The 18,816-nt window shown below is 43.7% G+C and overlaps 1 protein-coding gene across 14 annotated transcripts in view; it reads right to left on the bottom strand.

The window, feature by feature from the left end:
- sox5 (SRY-box transcription factor 5) overlaps positions 1–18,816 on the bottom strand; it is a 249,891-nt gene that overhangs the window by 70,945 nt on the left and 160,130 nt on the right. For 7 of the 14 annotated variants that reach the window (XM_084910901.1, XM_084910902.1, XM_084910904.1 and 4 more), the window contains exons 1-2: positions 16,763–17,002; positions 6,256–6,451 (exon numbers count right to left, since the gene is read on the bottom strand). In XM_084910901.1, coding sequence (XP_084767027.1) covers positions 6,256–6,451; positions 16,763–16,839 — 273 coding nt within the window. In that variant the 5' untranslated portion in view covers positions 16,840–17,002. Of the gene's footprint in view, positions 1–6,255; positions 6,452–15,097; positions 15,506–16,762; positions 17,004–18,816 lie in introns of those variants that run through there. The other 7 variants (XM_084910915.1, XM_084910905.1, XM_084910909.1 and 4 more) reach the window with 3 other exon arrangements.

The raw sequence follows: 18,816 nt of genomic DNA, 5'->3' as shown, positions 1-18,816 counted from the left end.
TCTTCTCCTCTGACCACCTGACCAAGTTGGTTGCTCGTGCCTCTCTTTGTTCCCTCACCCTCTCGCTGTTCTTCAGATTAGGGAAAGTCAGACTTCAAAAATGAGCGGATTTGTGATTAGGAGTTGCATCAGCGCCGGCACGACGTGCAAATGTAACGAGACGGAGGGAGAGATAGAGCGTAAGAGTGTAAAAGTCAAAGAAAGCAAGAAAGAAAGACTGAGCGAAATCCCCCCCCAAAAAAGAGAGAAGCAGCGTTATTAGAGGAAATGAGAGCGAGCGAGAGCGTGCGAGTTGACAGAGAGATGCATGGAGAGAGAGAGCAAAGAGGAAAGCAGGCATCTTGAAGGCAGCGGTCACACCTGTCACATCCCATTTATCTAATCCAGCGCCTACTTAAAACAGCCGCACTCTTTCTTTCGAGAAAGATGTCGCGCAAACAAAACAAACAGAACAAGAATATGCAGAGGGAGATGTGGGGGGGGTGGTCGGAGGAGAGATGGAGTTGGAGAGGAGTGGGGGTGAGGGGTTGTCGGATCTCTTTACTCTGCCGAAAAGCTGCCAGAGAGATGTCATCTCGCTGCGTCCAACAATGAAGGTCATTTCCCCAATCAAAGGGAATTAGCAGGGAGCCATGGCTTCTTCAAAGACCTGGTACATTACGGCCTGTGACATTATTTATGTGTGAACTCTGACAGACAGCCTTATCCCGAAGGCAACTTAAATGGCTTATGTTTCTCCCCCCACCTCCCGATCAGCCTCCCGGCATATAATCCACACGCCTCACTGGCGATTTGTACGGCAAAGTCCAAGACAGAGGGATCAAAAAAGAGACACGACACAAGGCAGATTCTCCGCTGTAAATGGGTGTCAGTCAGCCGATCCCGGAGTAACGCAGGTGGTGAAAACTTTTTCTCATCAGCATGCATTTATTCATGAGTGCAAACAGAAATTCTGGCTACTGTAAATGTTCATGCCCTCCTCTCTGTGCATGTCTATGCGAGCAGGTTTTTTTTTTGTGCATATATGTGTGACACTGTGAGTGCACCACATAGCCTGTAGGTGTGTAAATGTGTGAGTGTCTGCATATATGTATTTATATGCACTGGATGTGGCAGGCTGGCAGTGTGGGCGGTTCTGCCTTTAGTTTGCAGATGTCAATTCTCTTCCAAATGACTGGAACAAAGTAAAAATTGCGCCCCACTCTCTTTATCCTTTCACTGCCTCTGCAATGGAACCGAATTAAACAACTTTTGTCTTCTTAAGCTCATCTGTGAGGGGAGGTTGGTTTAAAAACACTTAACTCTTGCCAAATGCTATTTTTTTCCTACAGCCAGCACAGATGCCGCTGTTCATGTTCTTCTTTTTTTTCTTCCTTCTCCTATTCCTTCCGTCTTCTTCTCTCCCTCCTTCTCCGTTGCCCGACAGAAGAAACTCTCTCTCTCCCTTCTTTCTGTGCCACAGCCTGACATGTCTCGGGCTGTGCAAGGTGTATGTGTGAAAAACAATATTTGATGCTTGGCGCGTCGTCGTGGATCAAGGCATGGACAATGTGGCAGTAGGAAGAGCTGGAAACAGCTGCTCAACTAAAATACGTGCCCACGAATACACACCGAGAGAATGTCACCGATCGCTCCTGCGAGGGGGGGGGGGGGGGGGGGGGGGGGGCGAGACTCAGCCCTGTGCCAGAGCCTGCCAATCTCCACAATATATACACTTAACACACCTCAGATACAGCAAATCCCTTTACATGCCATGGCTAAACACAGACACTGTCAGTGGTGACTCGGGGGGTCCTTCAGGATGAGGACAAGCAAGAAAACACACAACGACACGCATTAGTTTTCTCCTTCCGTTCCAACAATATTGAGCTATGCGACTGACCCCCAAAACTGAAGAGAAATTTTTTTTTTAATTTGCTGATTCTAATTGTCTTATTGCACACAGTTGCCCTTTCCTTATCTAAAAACCTGCAGCTGTATTTTAAGTAGCAGTTTGGCTAAAAAAGAAAAAAAAATACGCCAGTATATTTTACCAAGACCTCTCACTGTTGACAGGCAAGCGTGTGTTGATTCATTAGTGCATCACTGGCATGAGAAATTAAGTGTGACCACTGTGTCTCAAGACTGCTCAATGACTGTGTTAAATCTGTCAAATTCACATTTACACACACACACACACACACACACACACACACACACACACACACACACACACACACACAGGAACACACACAATCACACATACAAATTAGACAAAAAAGAGAGAGAGGAAAAATGAATAAGAAATAATGCTTGATGAAATATCTTTATAGTTTTCTAACGTGTAAGCGTGCATCTCGCCTGTTAATGAAATAATTAGTGTTTGTCCATTAGCACATTTATGAGAGAAGATGCTTGCCTCTTCCTGATGTGAAAACAGTTTTTTTTTTTGCCAGCATCTGCAAACATAAACATAAAAAGATCTAAAAGAAAGAAAGCAAGAGAAAAATATCTCATTCGCGGGCTGTGGGCTTAAACGTTTCCTGTTGTCATTTACAATTTTCACATACATTTACACAGATTTTTGTTTCTCTCTGTAATTTTGGCAGTGTCATAACTGGATTTGATTGGTTGACCTCGCTGAACTCCCGACTAAAATCCTTCCCGTAACGCATTTGAACTCAGGTGCTCCCACCCAATCAGGGTCCAGCTGCATAGCGAGAAGTTCGCATTCAATAATTTTTTTTTTAAAGACACCCTTTTTAGCTAAACTACATTCATTTTCAAACCATTATGAGCAGTGCTATTCTTACTCACAGGCAGGGGGGGAATAAAACACATAAGAAAAAAGGAGAAAAAAAAGTGAATAATCCGACACCTTTCACGCTTTTAAAATATGCGCGGGTGCTGTTTTCACTCAGTGTGGTTGTGCAGCTGTAGCGGGCAGGTAGAGCAGCCGAGCCAAAGCCAAACAGGCAGGCGAGGCAGCCAGAATGAAGAGGTCAGTGTGGAGCTGAGCGCTTCTCCACCACCGTGTTAATTTACTATGACAAGATAAGGCTGTAATCTGCCCCCCACCCTCTCTCTCTCGCCTCCCGCTGCCCCACATCCAAGTCAAGCAGTCGCCGATGAGCCATTTACTTCCCCCTATCACTTTACAACAACTGCCCTGAGAGAGAGAGGGGGGGAGAGACCATCCCCCCCACCTCTTTGTAAATCTCCCCTATTTCTCCTCACTCTCCAGCCACTCTTCACTGACAGTCAGCGCTGAAGGGATTGGCACTGTTAAACACCCCCCCTCTGAATCCCCCTTAAAAAAAAAGAAGAAAAACTTAACACACATCTTACAACATGCCAAGCAGGCAGTCGGATAAGCCCCCATTCCACCCCCTGCCAGACACACACACACGCGCAGAGGCTTGCACTTAATAATCCACATCAACTATTATTAATAAGACTTTCCACATACACATACATGTCAACAGCCTCCCTTCTGGTGTCCATTAATGAATAAGAAAGCAGCTGTGTGTCATTTTGTCGTGAATATTTAAGGTTTTTGTCAGTCTCTCTTCATGATCACCTAAAGTGGTCAGCCATGAGGCCTAAAATATTCATGAGCGTAATGTTTGTTTGGATAGTGTAAATCTAAATGAAGTGGGAATAATCTGAACTACAGCAGATAACCCAGTATGAAGATCTGCATCTCTGCACACCTGTGTGTGTGTGTGTGTGTGTGTCTTTATGTATTCCCCTGCAATCCCAGGACTTTGGTTTGCAGTCCACAGCTACCACACATACAGAGTCCACAGTAGGAGGGGCTTACTGGCTAATCAGCAAGCTAATTACAGAATTAACTTTTAATTACAGTTGCTAACCACCGTTTCATTGTTTTATAGCGCGTGGGTATTTATGGTCAGTATGGGGGAAAGGTCGGTCGACAGGTGTTATGAGAGCACTGGTATGATAAGGTGTGTATCAAGGTGAAGGGCCAGGAGAAGTTTCCTTTAGTTTTTTTTTGTTTTGTTTTTTTTGGCGTTTGTTAGGTAGCTTGCGTTAAAAAATGCACAAGTTGCCTTGTGCCACATTTAGCTACTAGCTAACATGGATTTCCTGGCAGCTAAGGTAGTTATAGGTACATAACGAATTTACTAGACGAATAACATAAATAATATTGTGTTAATGACCCCAACACTCTTATCTCAAAAAACACATGTAGCAAAACCTTTATTTGTACATGCATCCCACATTAAATTATTTGATCATTATTATATAAAAATAATACAAAAGTCAGGGAGGAAAAGATTAAAAGTGTTGCATCAATACTGTTTGTGTCAACATATCACAGCAAGTTTAAAAAAATAAATAAACGTCTGATACTCACAAACTAACTAGCAAAAATACAGCTCAATATTCAATTTGAATTACGCAACTTTACATATACGCACACTGACACACAGACACCTTTACAAATACAGCGCCATACATTTAGCACCACCAAGCAGCCTCACACTTCATCCCCAAGAAAATGACTCACACAAACGGCTCACATTTTAGCAGTCACGCAACTGTGCATCAAATGGGCTCAAGGCAACGGCTGGTGGCGCACACATAAAAGCGGAAAAAAAGGGAAAAAAAACCTCTCACACACACGTGCACCCAAATTTTATCCTTGAACCTAAAAATGTTCATATTTAAAAAGAAAAAGTCAGCTCCCAGAAAGAACCTGCTTTCTACTTGCAAAGAAAGTCAATTTCTGTTTTTGTTTTTTTAGGGTTCCGTTTCTTTTCACATCTACCGTCAGTCACCAAACAAATAACCTCGTTTTCTTTTATCGTTGTGGAGATACATGTACCTTTTCATAGTTTGGCTGCCATAAGAAGAGTAAACAACATACCAAAGTTAAAGCAGACCCAAACTGTTAATGCATTCAATATGTGAAAAAAAAGCTGTTTACTTGTCCAGAAATGACTGGAAATCCCATAAAAGCAAAACCATTCTAATTAGTTAAGAAATGCTTAATTCACGAAATTAAAATGACAAATACACAAGGTCAAGGAAGTTAATTTCCAGCTGAATACATCTGCAAAATGAAACATTTTGCAAGCAAAGATTGTAGATTTTTGTCATACAGGTACTAATTCCATTTTCAGCCCAGGCTGTCTTAAAGACAGAAAACTGCTATGCTTTCAATAATCGCTTAATTCGAGAGGTCGAAACTACCATGACCACAATCTGATCTGGTGTCTGAGCCTTGGGGTTACTTTCAACCCCAAGCCTCTCAAACGCACACAGGTAGACAGCCTTATAGGAAGGAATTGGAAGGGCAGAAAGCCAATGGAGATAGAGAGATGAAGCCCAAGCCAATGACCAGGCCTGCAGTCTGTAAAACTGAAGGTCTACATTGGTAACTTAGACACATTTCTATGCCAAGTGGTTGGTTGTGGTTAACATGGCAATGCAGTCCCAAAGTCACACAAATGTTAGCATCACTAAAGGTAGAGTCATAGTTTTTTTTTTAACGACTAATCATAACAGCCTGGACACTGACATCATGAGGTCTGTTACGCCAACAGTGAAATGGCAGTTCCAAGTACCATTAATGGATACTGCACTTCTTTGGGCTCCAGCTATAGTCTTAAGCACATGAGAGAGCAAACATACAGAGATTCCTTCATGTATTGGTGAGAATCGCATGATTAGCTAACATGGCTAAGTACCATTCCGATGCGGTTTACTGATGACACCAACTCACAGGTGGCGTACAACATCACTGATCCCACCAACGATGTCACCTGTGTGGCCTCTTAATGCTGTTCACAAATAGTTCATAAATAAGGCTTTAAAAACAAATATTCAACAGCTGGCTGCTCATAATCACTGTGGCATTCAACTACCTTTGCTGACACTAAACATATCTGTGAATGTAGGGTCTGCATTGTATCTATGTATGGGATAACCATGCAAATTTTGGGATTATTCTTCTTCTGGGCATGCAAACATAAGATCAATTTTAACTCCTTTTTCTGGGTTATATCTGTGTATATTTTAGAAACTGGAAGCGTGTAGGACCTGCCAACGGTCATTTTTACAAAGTTTTCTTGCTGTTTCTCTACAAAGACTTTTGACTTTTCTGATGAGTTCAGACACTAAAGTTCCTCCAAATGTCTCTACAACTGTTTCACCTGTAACCCCAAATCAGCTACTGTCACCCACAGGTGTGTGCCCCGAGCGTGAGAAACGATGGGTGAGACCGATTTGAAAACCGTTATTATTTACCATGTTGGGCGGGCTGTCCAAGTTGCGGTTGGGGGGCGAGCGAGGGGACACCTTGTTGCAGTAGGAGGCCAGGGGGAGGTGGATGACACCGCCCAGTCCCTCACTCTCCTCATCCTCCACTCGCTGTCTGCTGGTTGCCATGGTTACCTCTCCATCTGTCCCCCCATATGGAGAGGCTGGTCGCTTGGAAGACATCCTGGAAAATAAATAGGAGATAGAAAGACAAGAGAGAGAAGGAAAAACAGGAGGAAGAATGAGCAACACTCAAAAGATGATATAATAGGCTGACAACTCCACTTATATGTTGGTAGCAATGAAAAGTGTGGAGGCTCCAAACTAGTTCTCAGAAACTCCTGGATAGTTCAAACTTTTAAGTGTTTACCCCTCTGCTATCTGTTTACTGCCTTCCGGTAGACATTCATCTGATCAACCTGCAACATTTCTCCATCTTAAGTTTTCTGGGGAAACCCTTGCCCTCATAAAGACAACAACGGGGCATCTCCTCACATCGACTTTAGCAAGCTTCTTGGCAGACATTCAAACGCACTCTCGGGTCTTACAGTATGTTTACCATCGGGGCCGTTACTGCAAAAGGAGCGCGCTTGGACTGGCATTGTGGAGGAAATGACCATGTCTTGACAATGGGCTTTCACAGAGAAAAACAGATTGTGAAAGAGAGAGAGAGAGTGTGAGACAGAGAGGGAGAGCAGTATGTACAGTGACAATAATGTGTGTTTATGAAAACCTCTGGACAATAGAGTGACGGGAAGGAAAAAAGGTAGCAGCATGACAGCCCCCGCTGTTTGCATTTGTTACTCTGCCTTTGTTCCCTTGAAAAGAAGCAAAGGATATAAAGCCACATCTATTAGGTGAACTCTGTCTCTCACAAGGTAAATTTGCCTCCCTGTACTTCAGCTGAATAGGGATGCAGTGACTATGCGGCAATAATAGAATTTAATGTGGTTCTCAGCATCGCCTGAGTGCTTTCAGATGCACTTGTCAGCCTTGAAGCCACTGCGACTATGACCCTGGGTAATAGGCTGCTAACGCTCAGTCGCACAGAGGCAACACATGACAGCGATGGAAGGATGGAGGGATTGTGAAAACTTTAGCGGAGGGTTGATCCTGATGAAATAAGCAACAGGCATCTGACTTTCAAACTCCGCTAATTTGTTCCGTCTTTTGACTTAACAAGCTGGTTTTTTTCACTCATCCGCTCACTCTCTTTATCCGGCATCCATATCGTGCCTGCCTGTGATTTCCTCCGTTTTCCTCTTCAGCCTTTCTCCCTCAAATTCTTTCCCTCTCTCCCCTGCCTGTCTCTGGTAAACTGATTACACTCTCAACTCTATTGGATTTCCTCTGGACTGTACATCTGGCATTTTTCCTAGGAGCAGCCCTGCTGCTAATTCATTGCTTATTTACCTTATGACAGTGGAAAGGCAAACAATATTGAGTGCAGCTCACTGGAGGCGATGAGGAAAGCGCCACGCTAGGACACGCAACATGCGGCTTTATCACATCGAAGGAAGGTTACGGTCAAAATCAAATAAACTCCACTGAAGTATAAGGATTAAAGAAAAAAAGAAAGAAAAAGAAACGATAAAGATAAAGAAAGGAAACCGAAGAACCCCTGCACCATAGTGACCTAATTTAATTACATTTAATTGATTTTGGAGGATGCTTGCAATATTCATAGATATACATAATCTAATAATTTAAACTGATTTACAAATTGGAATTTGTATTCTCTGTTTTTGTACTGAGTGTATTTTGTATACAGGATCTCTTTTTTTAAATGTAAAACCCCAGGTTTTCAGGATCATGGAACTTTCCTTCCATGCGTTTTTGAGTTTCAATGGGCTCTGCAGAGCTGTTTAACGCTGCACCGGACTATTTCATCCACTTAGAAGGGACCCTTCAGTTGAAGTTAAATCAGAAAATTGCTAAATCACCACTACAGATATATATATATATCTTTTACTACTAAATCAGAAAGTTCTGTACAGCTACAATTGTTTCTTTTCAGTGACTTTCTCGCAGCTTTAATCAAGGTTAGACTGGATGAAGCATGTTCTAGTAGTTACAATAATGTTGACGGTGGCTAAGTGCTTTCATGAAGGACGCCGTATAAAGCACACGCAACCAAACACAGAGACAGTTGTCGAAATCAACTGACTGGTGTATCTGCAGCTGATTTCTTTATCGGTTTCTCCTGGACGCTCTCTCTTGCTCAGCAAAAACTAAGGCCATAAATGACAGCTGAAGAATGTGTATTGTTTCGAAATAAAACTGCACAATGAGAGCACTAAAGCAAATTGATATTAAAACTGACTTGAGATAACATTTATGATGCATGTTGGAATGACTGTGGGGAAAGCTATATCTGTGCGTGTGCGCGTTTGCCGCCGCGCTGTATAATGCAAGCGGCAGGCCCAGCTGTACAAACTACACACACACACACACACACAGAGAGAGAGAACAGAGCAGAACACTGCAGGTCTGTCTTCATCACCGCCTGTTTACTTTACCTCCTTTCACTCTTTCACACTAAGGCCTTTTGTTTCAGACACACACACACCTCCCCTTGTATCCTTTGCACACCTCTACTCCAGCCATAACCCAACACACACACACACACACACACACACACACACACACACCTGTGATCAGTTTTGAGAGCTCTTGCCTCGCTAATGTTACACTTTGGCTATGTTACAGAGACATCTTTGAAAGCATGAGAGGATTTTAATTTGGTTTTTACAACGTTGTTATCCATCATTTAACCACAGTAGCCACAGAAACATATCTAGATATATGGGCAATCCATAGACAAGAACAGTTACACATTAACACAGAAGGCAACACAGGTATCCAAAAGCTCTAAGAGGCAGGGAGAGCGACTTCAATCTCTGGATTTCCTTCTCTCCTCTTCTCATTTGCCCACTCCTCTCCCGCAACTCTGCTACTACTTCCTCAGAGGTGGGTGTCTATGAATGGGGAGGCCATTCGCAGCTCCTCTCCGGCTATAAAGTCCCTCTTTCCCCCGTCTGTTCGCCTTTGAAGTCAAATTACTATACAATTGGGCACAGCGGGTGTGCAGGTTTCGCTGACTACTTCTAGTTTGGCAGGGCTGTCATGCTGGTGGTAGACCTAAAGGAAGCTGTCTAAACAGCGAGGATTTAAAGAGATAATGTGATTAATTTCCAGGCTGTCTTAGGTAATAATTAAGGGAAATTAGCATAATTTTGTTTAAAAAAAAAAAAACGAAACAAAAGAACACCAAGGAACATCTCCTTCTCCGTTAAACACACGAGACACATGTATGTTTCTTTAACATTTCAAATGAGATGACGACCCTTTTTTGCCGTATTTACAAATTCAAGCAAAAAGAATTTTAAAAAGTCATCTTTTTGCCCCCCCCCTCCATCCAAACTCTCATTTCTTTCACAGAAAAAACACATACACACACAACACCACACAGTGAGAGTGCTAAGCTGAGATTAGAGTGCCACTTCCCTTTGGCTTTTTGATGATTAGTGGCTCCTCAACTAAGTCCCTCATATCACATATGCCCACCGCAGCTAAGTCACTAATCGGACAGCGACGGACGTCCATTAACAGGCCGAATAATCGCCATCAGCGGTGGTTAACTGTCTCCTGGCCATCGCTTACTGTAATCAACACGTCCATTTCACATTGGCACGTCAGCGGCGGCAAGCTTACGCAAGCGTGTTTAAATACAGGCAGCGAGCTTATGAACACGCGATCGATGTTGCTCTCACACGCGAAACATCCCCCAGAAATGCATCCAGACACATTTCAAATGAATTAAGCAAAGTGGGGACAAAGATTTGTTTAAGCTTTGAGGGAGAGCGAGAGAAAGACAAAAGCAGCCATCACAGAAATGTCACAGACTATCGCACACACACACACACACACCCGGCTCTTTCACTCTGTGTGTCTGGCTGCTAACATAATCATGGTGCTAACTGCTCTTGTTAACTCCTCTACTCAGAACAAGCTTTCAGGGAGCGTGGGAGCCTCCTCTGGAGAATTCCACAGTAAAGTGTGCGTCTGTGCTTCGGCATATGCACGCATGAGTGTGCGTGTGTGTGTTCGCACCCTCGCTTTAAATTACAACCCATTATTTCAGCCACCACACAGTCAGTTGGATCTATCGTCTGCAGTAAAAATAAGCGCAGAGGCTAATTCCAAAGGGCTGTCAGGAGCCAACGTGACATTTGTGTTTTCGTTATTCCTCCCCCCACTACCACCACATCCACCACCACCTTAAGAGCGCTAAGAACTGCCTGCCTGTCACTCAGGTGTGGGGTCTATTTGCGTGGAAATGTGAGCTATCTTTGAAATTGTTCTCTGAGGGGATGGAAGGGCATATCAAAATAGTTGAGCGGAATGTGCCTTTTAGATAAGGCGCCCAGAGCGTTTTGCCTCCGAGGAGCAGACCGCAACATTTACGTATGACACCTCAGGCAGGAATTTCAACAAATGTTTCCCCCTTGTGTCACGCTATCGCTCATTTTATTGCCATCTTTTTCTTTTTGTTTATCCTCCTCTTTTTCCTTCTTCACTTCCCAGCTTTCAAAACAATTTCCCCATCTCCTTCTACCTCCGTCTCTCCGTCACACGCTGTTGAACTTATTTGAACACTGCTTGTCCTCCTGCTCTTTCCCTCTCCCCGTCTTTTCTCCCTCTCCCTCCCCCGGTGTTGTCTTACTCACTGTTCCCTCTTTACACAATCAGCTGTTTGTAAGAATGTCGCTCCATCGCTCCCCTCTCTCTCCCTCTCCCTCCTTCTTTCCCTTCTTCTCCGAGCAGACTCTTAAGGATATTGCCTAATATCTATTTATAGACTGTCCTTTCGAACAGTGGGATGAGTGGGGCAGCAACAGAGAGGAAAAGCTGAGATGGAGGCGTAAAGATTAGGAAGGAGGTGGTCAGCGATATTCCCTTTTACTTTGGTGCTGCTTTGCTATATTTAAATATTCTTGACAAGCACAAGATTTTGTTTTAGACTCTGAGAGAACTTCGGACCAATAAGCCCTCAAACATTAGCGACTTGTAGACAAAATACCAATTTTATAGGGAGACATTCTGATGAAGTGTGAAAATAAAGTTTAAAAAATTTGTACGAATTTCACTAGAACTGCTGTAAAACGCTGAACTTTCCGTAATCGTTTTCTCTGTTTAAATAAACAGCGCATAACGGGAAGAAAATGTGAACACAGCTCCTGCCTGTATATGCTCATACACTCACAGAGACACACCCTTACACACACACGTATACACAAAGGCGCAAACACACACTCAGCCTCACAAACACAAAGCATCCTCTGTGAGGTGCCCTAAATCGGCGCCCGGCAGCTCAAACCGTGTTTCCTGTCCAGCTTAACCACAAAAGGCAATAACACACAACCCTAATGTCACCACTGTTAATCACACACACACGCTGGAGAAAAAAAGTCATGCGTGTAGTGTGTGTAGAGAGAGAGACAGAAAATGAGAGAGCAAAGGGGGTGAGCGAAAAAAGACGTGGGCTAACTCATGTGGCCTCTGAGACTACCTCTCTCTCTCCCTCCCTTATTCTGTCTGTCTCGCTCGCCCATTCATCCACCCAAAGCTTTAGTCACCAGAGTGGCATCGCTCCACATACTTACAGTTTTATTTTTCTCCCTCTTTAAAACTTTTATTTACGTCCTTACATGGAGTCACTACGTGATCGTCACTGGCGTTTTAGTGACAGAGAAAAGATAAAGCAAAACGGGAGAAATAAGGAAAGCCATCAACGCAACGGAAGGCCGTGGGAAAATCTCAAGTGCTGCCATTGAAAAAGGAAGATGAGAGGCAGAACTGGGGGAGAAGTGGGGAGTGAGGGGATGCAGACGGCGAGAGGAGAAAAAGTGCATCCGGTGGACGGCGGCCCCGCTCCCCTGGTGTTTTGCGAGGGGGAGACGATGCATAATGTTTATTGAGCGACGGACAGTGTTTTTCCATTGTTGTGCCAGGGCCACTATTTGTGCTGCATTTGTTAAGCAATCCATAAAGGAGTCACAACATTTGTCTCACTGTCAGCGACTTGGCCTGCCCCTGTAAACACACACACACACACACACACACACACAGAGAGAGATAAACACACACAAAATGCAAGCTCATTCTCTCACATAAATGACAACACACAAATACGAGCGCACACAGAGTCCCAGCTGGCCTCTTTCTTTCGTCCCCGCACTTTGAAACTCTCCCACCTCGGCCCAAATGGTCTCCTCCTTTTTCCTCCGACCCCCCCACCCCCTCCCCACCCCCATCTCTCTCTCTCTCGCCCTCGCTACCTGGAAAAACAGAGGTTTCATTGTAGCGCTCCGAGAGGGAGCTCCAAGCTCCTGAAACTGTCTCCTATTGACGATTCGAAGGATGGAGAGTGTGTAAATGTGAACGGCAGAGAGCGACAGCAAAAGCAACATAGTGGGATTAGCACAACACAAGCTGCCTGGATTGATGGATGGCTAAAGAAATGGGGGAAAAGAAGGAGAAGAGAAAAAGCGAATATACAGTGCATGCACACTGCTAAGCTTCCTGGCTCTGCTGACAACAGAATCCCACCACCTGACCTTTGACTCCAACCCTATGACCTCATGTCATATGACTACACTCTAGTTAGCCTGGAGGGAACACCTCTGTCAGTCTCTTGCTTTTTTCGCACGCACTTTTTTTCTTCCCCCAAATCGCTTCTCATCATTCTCACTTTCTTTCATCCCCTCCTCCCCCATCCATAAACACAACAACAAAAACAAATGTGGCCTAATATTTCCCTGTCTCTGCTGGCTGTTGGCGAGGGTCAGCTGAGCACACCAGGGTGGGAGGTCGCGGTGGGAGAGAGAGTTGGAGGGGTGAAGGGTTGGGTAGGAGTGTGCTGAGAAAGGGGAGGAAGTGGGGAGGAGGGGTGGGGAGAGGCTTTGGCATTCTCCTCTGGTATTTTTCTGTCTGTCGTTCTTTCTTTCCTCTTCTTTTTTTTTTTTAACCCCCCCTTCTCGTTCCATGGATGGAGACACGGTTATCAAGCCTCTCTGGGGACAGACAATATGGTCCAGACAATGGCCTCCAGTCCAAGGTGGTGGTGGAGGGGGCGGGACACAGAGAGAGAGAGAGGGAGAGAGACAGAGAGAGGGAGGCCAGGACAGGGCCACAGGGGAAGAGAAGGGCAGAATGGCGCATTAGTTTTCAGAGCACGGACACTCTACTCAATTACTCTACTCTCTCTCCTTCAGACACACATTCTCCTTTTCCTCCAACACACACACACACACACACACACACACACACACACCACTTTAATCTCACCCCTTTTAAATGAAGTACAGCGACACTTGCACTGCAAGCAGCACTGCTCACTCAAATTGGAAACAAGTTGTTATCGGCCAGCCACAAGAACTCGGTCTTTAAAAACTGTCCGTTCCTCTATAATTACAAAACGAAAGCCAATAAATATTCTAATAAACAGAAATAAACAGCAGCGGAAGACTCGAGTCTGATTTAGTGGAAGTTGCAGATTCACAATAAAACGCCGTTCTTATGTCTACAAAAAAATAAAAAATAAAAAATCACAAAAGTTTGAAAAGTGTGAAAATCGATCCTACAATGGGAGAATTATTGCTGCCTGACCGAAACAGCTGATTAATATGAACAATTCATCCCATTTCAGGTGTTTATCTGAGAGGGTAGTTAACAATTAGAGGTGCCTGTGCTCGAGTAGAGGGCATGATTAAATGTGCTCTGCCACTGAAGATAAATTAAAGTGACAAATATTGAAACTGTTGAAACGTGTCGAGGAAACCGAGTAAAGTCCTTCCGGCTGCTAATGCCGCTCTAGCTGCTGAGTCCAACGCAACTACTATCACTCCGTATCTGAGGGTGTCCTGCTTAAACTGTTCAAAGTGTTGACACATCCACTGTTGTCTGTCTCTACCCCCTTCATCTCCACTCACACACACACATAAGACGGAGGGGACAAATGGAGGGGTGTGAAAATCCACCACTGCTTTAACACCACATTGACAGGGACCTCTTCCTCTCTTTCCTCTCGTCCTCTTCCTTCACCCCATCACCCCCACCCGCCCTTACCCTCTTCATCTCTGGCACTCTCACTTTTCTGTAAACCTGCTTCTTTTTCTTTGTGGGTGAGGAATGTGTCAGTTTGACCACATCATTTCTTTTCCTTCATCTCTCCGTCCACCAGCAGCGGCATCAGCGGCTTCTTCAAGTGTCTGTTTTTCTCTCTTCTTCTTCTTTTTTTTTTAAACCCCTCTCATGATTTGGTTGCTTTGGCTTTCTCCGTTTCTTCCAATGTGTATATTTCTGTTCTGTTTGTGCAAACAGATGAGGCCGTTCTAGCGAAGGCAGTCTGTTTCCGCTATTTTCAGTTTCACATTGGAAATTCTGATACACAGCAGAGCACTCAGAGAAGCAAAAAAAAAGAAGAAAAAGTGATTGAAATCACAAAAAAGCAGAATGCAAAATTAGAACATGAAATAATGTAAATTGCAAAATTATGAGTCTTTGTCAAAGCAACAAGAAAAGAAAAATGAGATGGAAATTCTTGCATTGTTAAGTGAACGACAAAAATATGACTTCTCACTTGCAAAAAAAAAATCATACATTTACATAGAACTCTTTCAAACTCTTCCCCAACTGCTATTTTTAATAAAAAGTTAATTTTAGCAAACTGCATGATTTTCAAAGAAGAAAAGAGGAATTAGAGAAGAGGAAGTTTGATGGGAAGATGAAGAAGAAGCGCGGGTGAAGGAGGCGAGCGGGCACTTACAGAGACACAGGAACCGAGAGCATCTCAACCACCGAGGCTGGAGCGCACACACACTCTGGCAGCTCGCGCGCGCTCTGCTCGCCGAGAGACAAGCGCTCGACGCACACACTCGAAACGCACCGCTCAATGGAAGGTTCACCTCGCTCGCCCGCTCATATGAAAATACACACACTCACACACACAAACACATGTAGCACGGCCACAGTGATGGAGTGCATTACTGGAAAGCAAGACTTTTAAGCGCTCTCCTCCTAAGTCATTGTAATCCCTGCATTTATCTCCATACATTCTGCTTTTCTGTGTAATCCTTTAAATTTTTAATTCCTCATAGCTGTTGTCATCTTTTTTTTTCTCCCCTCTCTCCTCTAACCACTTTGCCGGATTGAACGGTTTATTAAAAACACTTTTTTTTTTTGCCACATCTAAATGTGTTCTTAATTCAAGGGGGGCCCCCCGCCCAACACACTCACAACCCACCCGCCAACCTCAGTTTATCTCTGAACAAAAGATTAGTTTCATCAGGGCATTAAAAAAACAAAAATAAACAGAGTGCTACTATAACGCAATAAAAGTCAAGCAGGCAAAGGAAGACAGGAGTGTGTATGTGTGTTGGTATTAAATCGTAGGGTATTATAACATAATCTGTCTCTCGCAGCATTAGCATCAAACAACCATTATTCCACAGGCAAAAGCCACTTGTGTTGACAGTGTTGGAAAAGGGCAAGGTTAGAGGGTTGACACCTCTAAATGAAGCAGGCCTGCACAAACAACATTGAAATTAACATTAGCATAAGGCAAGGGGGGAAAAATAGAAAAACAACACCACTGCCATGGAGACTGACAATAGGATTACTAAGGGTTTGCATGAATTTGGATTAAGTGAAAAATAAATCTCAAATAAACAGAACTTTAAAAAAGGGAAGCGGGGCAGAGTGCAAACACTTCAAATACAGGATGGCATATTTCTATATTTTGGCCGATTATTTTTAAACAATTTAGTGTTTGAAAAAGAAGAAATGTTGAGTTTATTTCTGACTTGCTCAGATCAACTTCATATATATTAGGCTGGTTTAGGTTTACAGGAGGAGTTGCGAGTGGACGCACGAGTAGAAGTTGAGGTGAGTGAGTGGTGCAGACGAAATGATGAGAGGAACGGCGAACACGTTCTGACTTTAACACACACAGACACACACCTCTGAGTTTACTTTTTCTCTCTTACAGACACACCAAGGTTTTGAATGAACAGAACTTTAGTCAGTAAACTCAAAGGAGGGGGAAAGAAAGAGTCCTTTCTCTCACTGTTGTTACAAACGCGTACACATATATTGCTTGATATACGTTTCCTTTGCATATACCAGAAGCATAGCAGTCAATCATAAAGTCTCCCCCCCTTACCGTCTCCCACTGTCACACACATACACACACAAACACAGAGACGCACACACACTCTTCCAGACTCAAACTCAGCGGACTCGCTGAGACAGCTGCTCAACACACACACGCGCACGGAGTCCGAGTCTTCTCTTCACACACAGCAACTTTCTGCTTTATACCCCTATCCTCCCTGCCTGCACCCCGCTCCGTCCTCACCCTCTGTCATCTGTATGTGAACGTGTGTATGTGTGTGTTTGTGTGCGTGTGTGTGAGAGAGAAAGCGTCACGTACCTGTTACACTCCTGAGGTAGCTCAGGCTCAGTGAGCATGCTGGAGTAAGGGTCCGTCTCTCTCGACAACAACAACATAAAACAGTCCCACAATGCTCAGATGAACAAGGTTAGTCTCCCAAAAACAAGACGGGATAGAAGTGATCCTTCAACCTCACACACACTGCTGATTCTCTCTCTCTCTCTCTCTCTCTGTGTTCCTCTCTCTCTCTACTCACACACTTTCAGCCTCACACCCTCCCTCTCTCTCTTTCGCTCTGCCTCCGTCCCTCCTCTTCTCCCTCCCTCGCTGTAAGCTGTGAGATCTATGCTCTGCTCTTAAAGGGCCAGAAGCACAGTCTCTTTCTCTTTCACTCAGTGCGTGACTGTGTGTGTTGGGGTTTGTGAGAGAGTGTGTGTGTGTGCGCGTGTGTGTGTGTGTGTGTGTGTGTGTGTGTGTGTGTGTGTGTGTGCGTGCAAAGGGGAGGGGCTGTTTGACCAGAGGGCTCATCTATCTCTCAGCGTAAATGCACAGCAGTGCTGCCCCCTTCCACAAGTCCATCTCTCTCTTGCCCTCTCTCTCTCTCTCACACACACACACACACACACACACACAGTGTTCAAACACTCAGTTACAGATCATGTAGACACACTTCAGACTGATAGGACCACTACAAGCCCTCATACACTTTATTATGCAATAAGCAGGGAATTAATGACACGACACCTAATAGAACAAACTACACGCCTCGTCTGAACGTGATGCTAGCCGGGTTTTTTTCCAGGTTTAAATTGCACTACTGGGAACTTATATAGTCTTTTGCCATACACAGAAAATCCTGAGCATTAACTGCATTTAACAGGTAATCATTTTCAACTCTTCGGGAAAAACACCGCAAACAAAAATTCACTTAACTTACCTTAATTAATCACTTTTACTGCATTGCTGCAACCTTTTCGTTGGGTTTATTTTACTTTAATATTAAAAGCTACACAAGAGTTCTACAGAAAGAAGTTGGTCCAAGTTTGACAAATGAGTCTAACTCAGTTTGGGCCATTAAACACTTCTACACACTTCTAATGCTCTTACTGAATGTATACATTCTGCTTTCATATTATCCCTACTCCAATGCTGTGGACTCATCCGTGCTTAATTGGTTATCTTGTCCCAGCCTCTTTCACTGTCCCTTTGGTTCCACCGTGTTAGGAAAGTGAAGCTGTTTTGTGCTCAACTTTGATTCACATCACGCTTTTGACATGATTGGCCATGCTAACAGAGTAAAGTAAGAGAACAGTGGATGTGAAATAAACCTTGAAACGAGATTAATACGAGGTACCCCAACATTTAAGTGTCTGAATTATTTCAGAGTACTTACTTCCCTACACTACAGGTCAAAAAGCAAAATTAAATGACATTAATACTACTGCTGTGTCCTCTACCAGTCTTACTTTTCACCACACCTGCATTTGTACTTGAGCACTATGGCATCTCTTAAGTTGTTATTCCTTTGATATGCATTTAAAAGCTAATTTTTGTCATCTGGGCCAAGCATGATGCATACAACTCACATCCATCACCCAATCCAACAATTTTGCACAGTCCAAAGCACATTTTTCTCACCTCTGCTTCAGACCCAGCATACTTTTGTAATGAGTCAAGTTTCTTTTAAACGAGATGTATATCTACCAGTAGTCTACTTTAATCACCCATCTCTTTGTTTGTACCATCTTGACCTTTCCATGTATTACTGTGCTAACATTTGTTGCTATTAAAATCAACATAATGTTAGAATATTTCTTTGCCTTTAATTAATGTAGGGGATAATGTCAAGGACATGCACTACAGGTATTGACGAATGACTTCTATCGTCCAGCCAATCAGAGTGCGCCTGTCTTCATGGCCATAATATAACAAATAAAAACCTTAAGTGACTTTAATTTCCTTTCATTTTCCTTTTTCTTTGATACAGACATTTCATTCTGCCACAGAGAACAGTCTCGTTACAAGAAGACAGCTGAACACTTCCAAAAGAACATATGCCGACGCTCACATGCATGAATGAACGCATGCACACA

The sequence above is a fragment of the Perissodus microlepis genome, chromosome 17 (genome assembly GCF_051167445.1).
Source record: "Perissodus microlepis isolate ML-2025 ecotype Zambia chromosome 17, ASM5116744v1, whole genome shotgun sequence".
Taxonomy (NCBI): domain Eukaryota; kingdom Metazoa; phylum Chordata; class Actinopteri; order Cichliformes; family Cichlidae; genus Perissodus; species Perissodus microlepis.
This window is presented reverse-complemented; position numbering and strand designations above follow the sequence as displayed.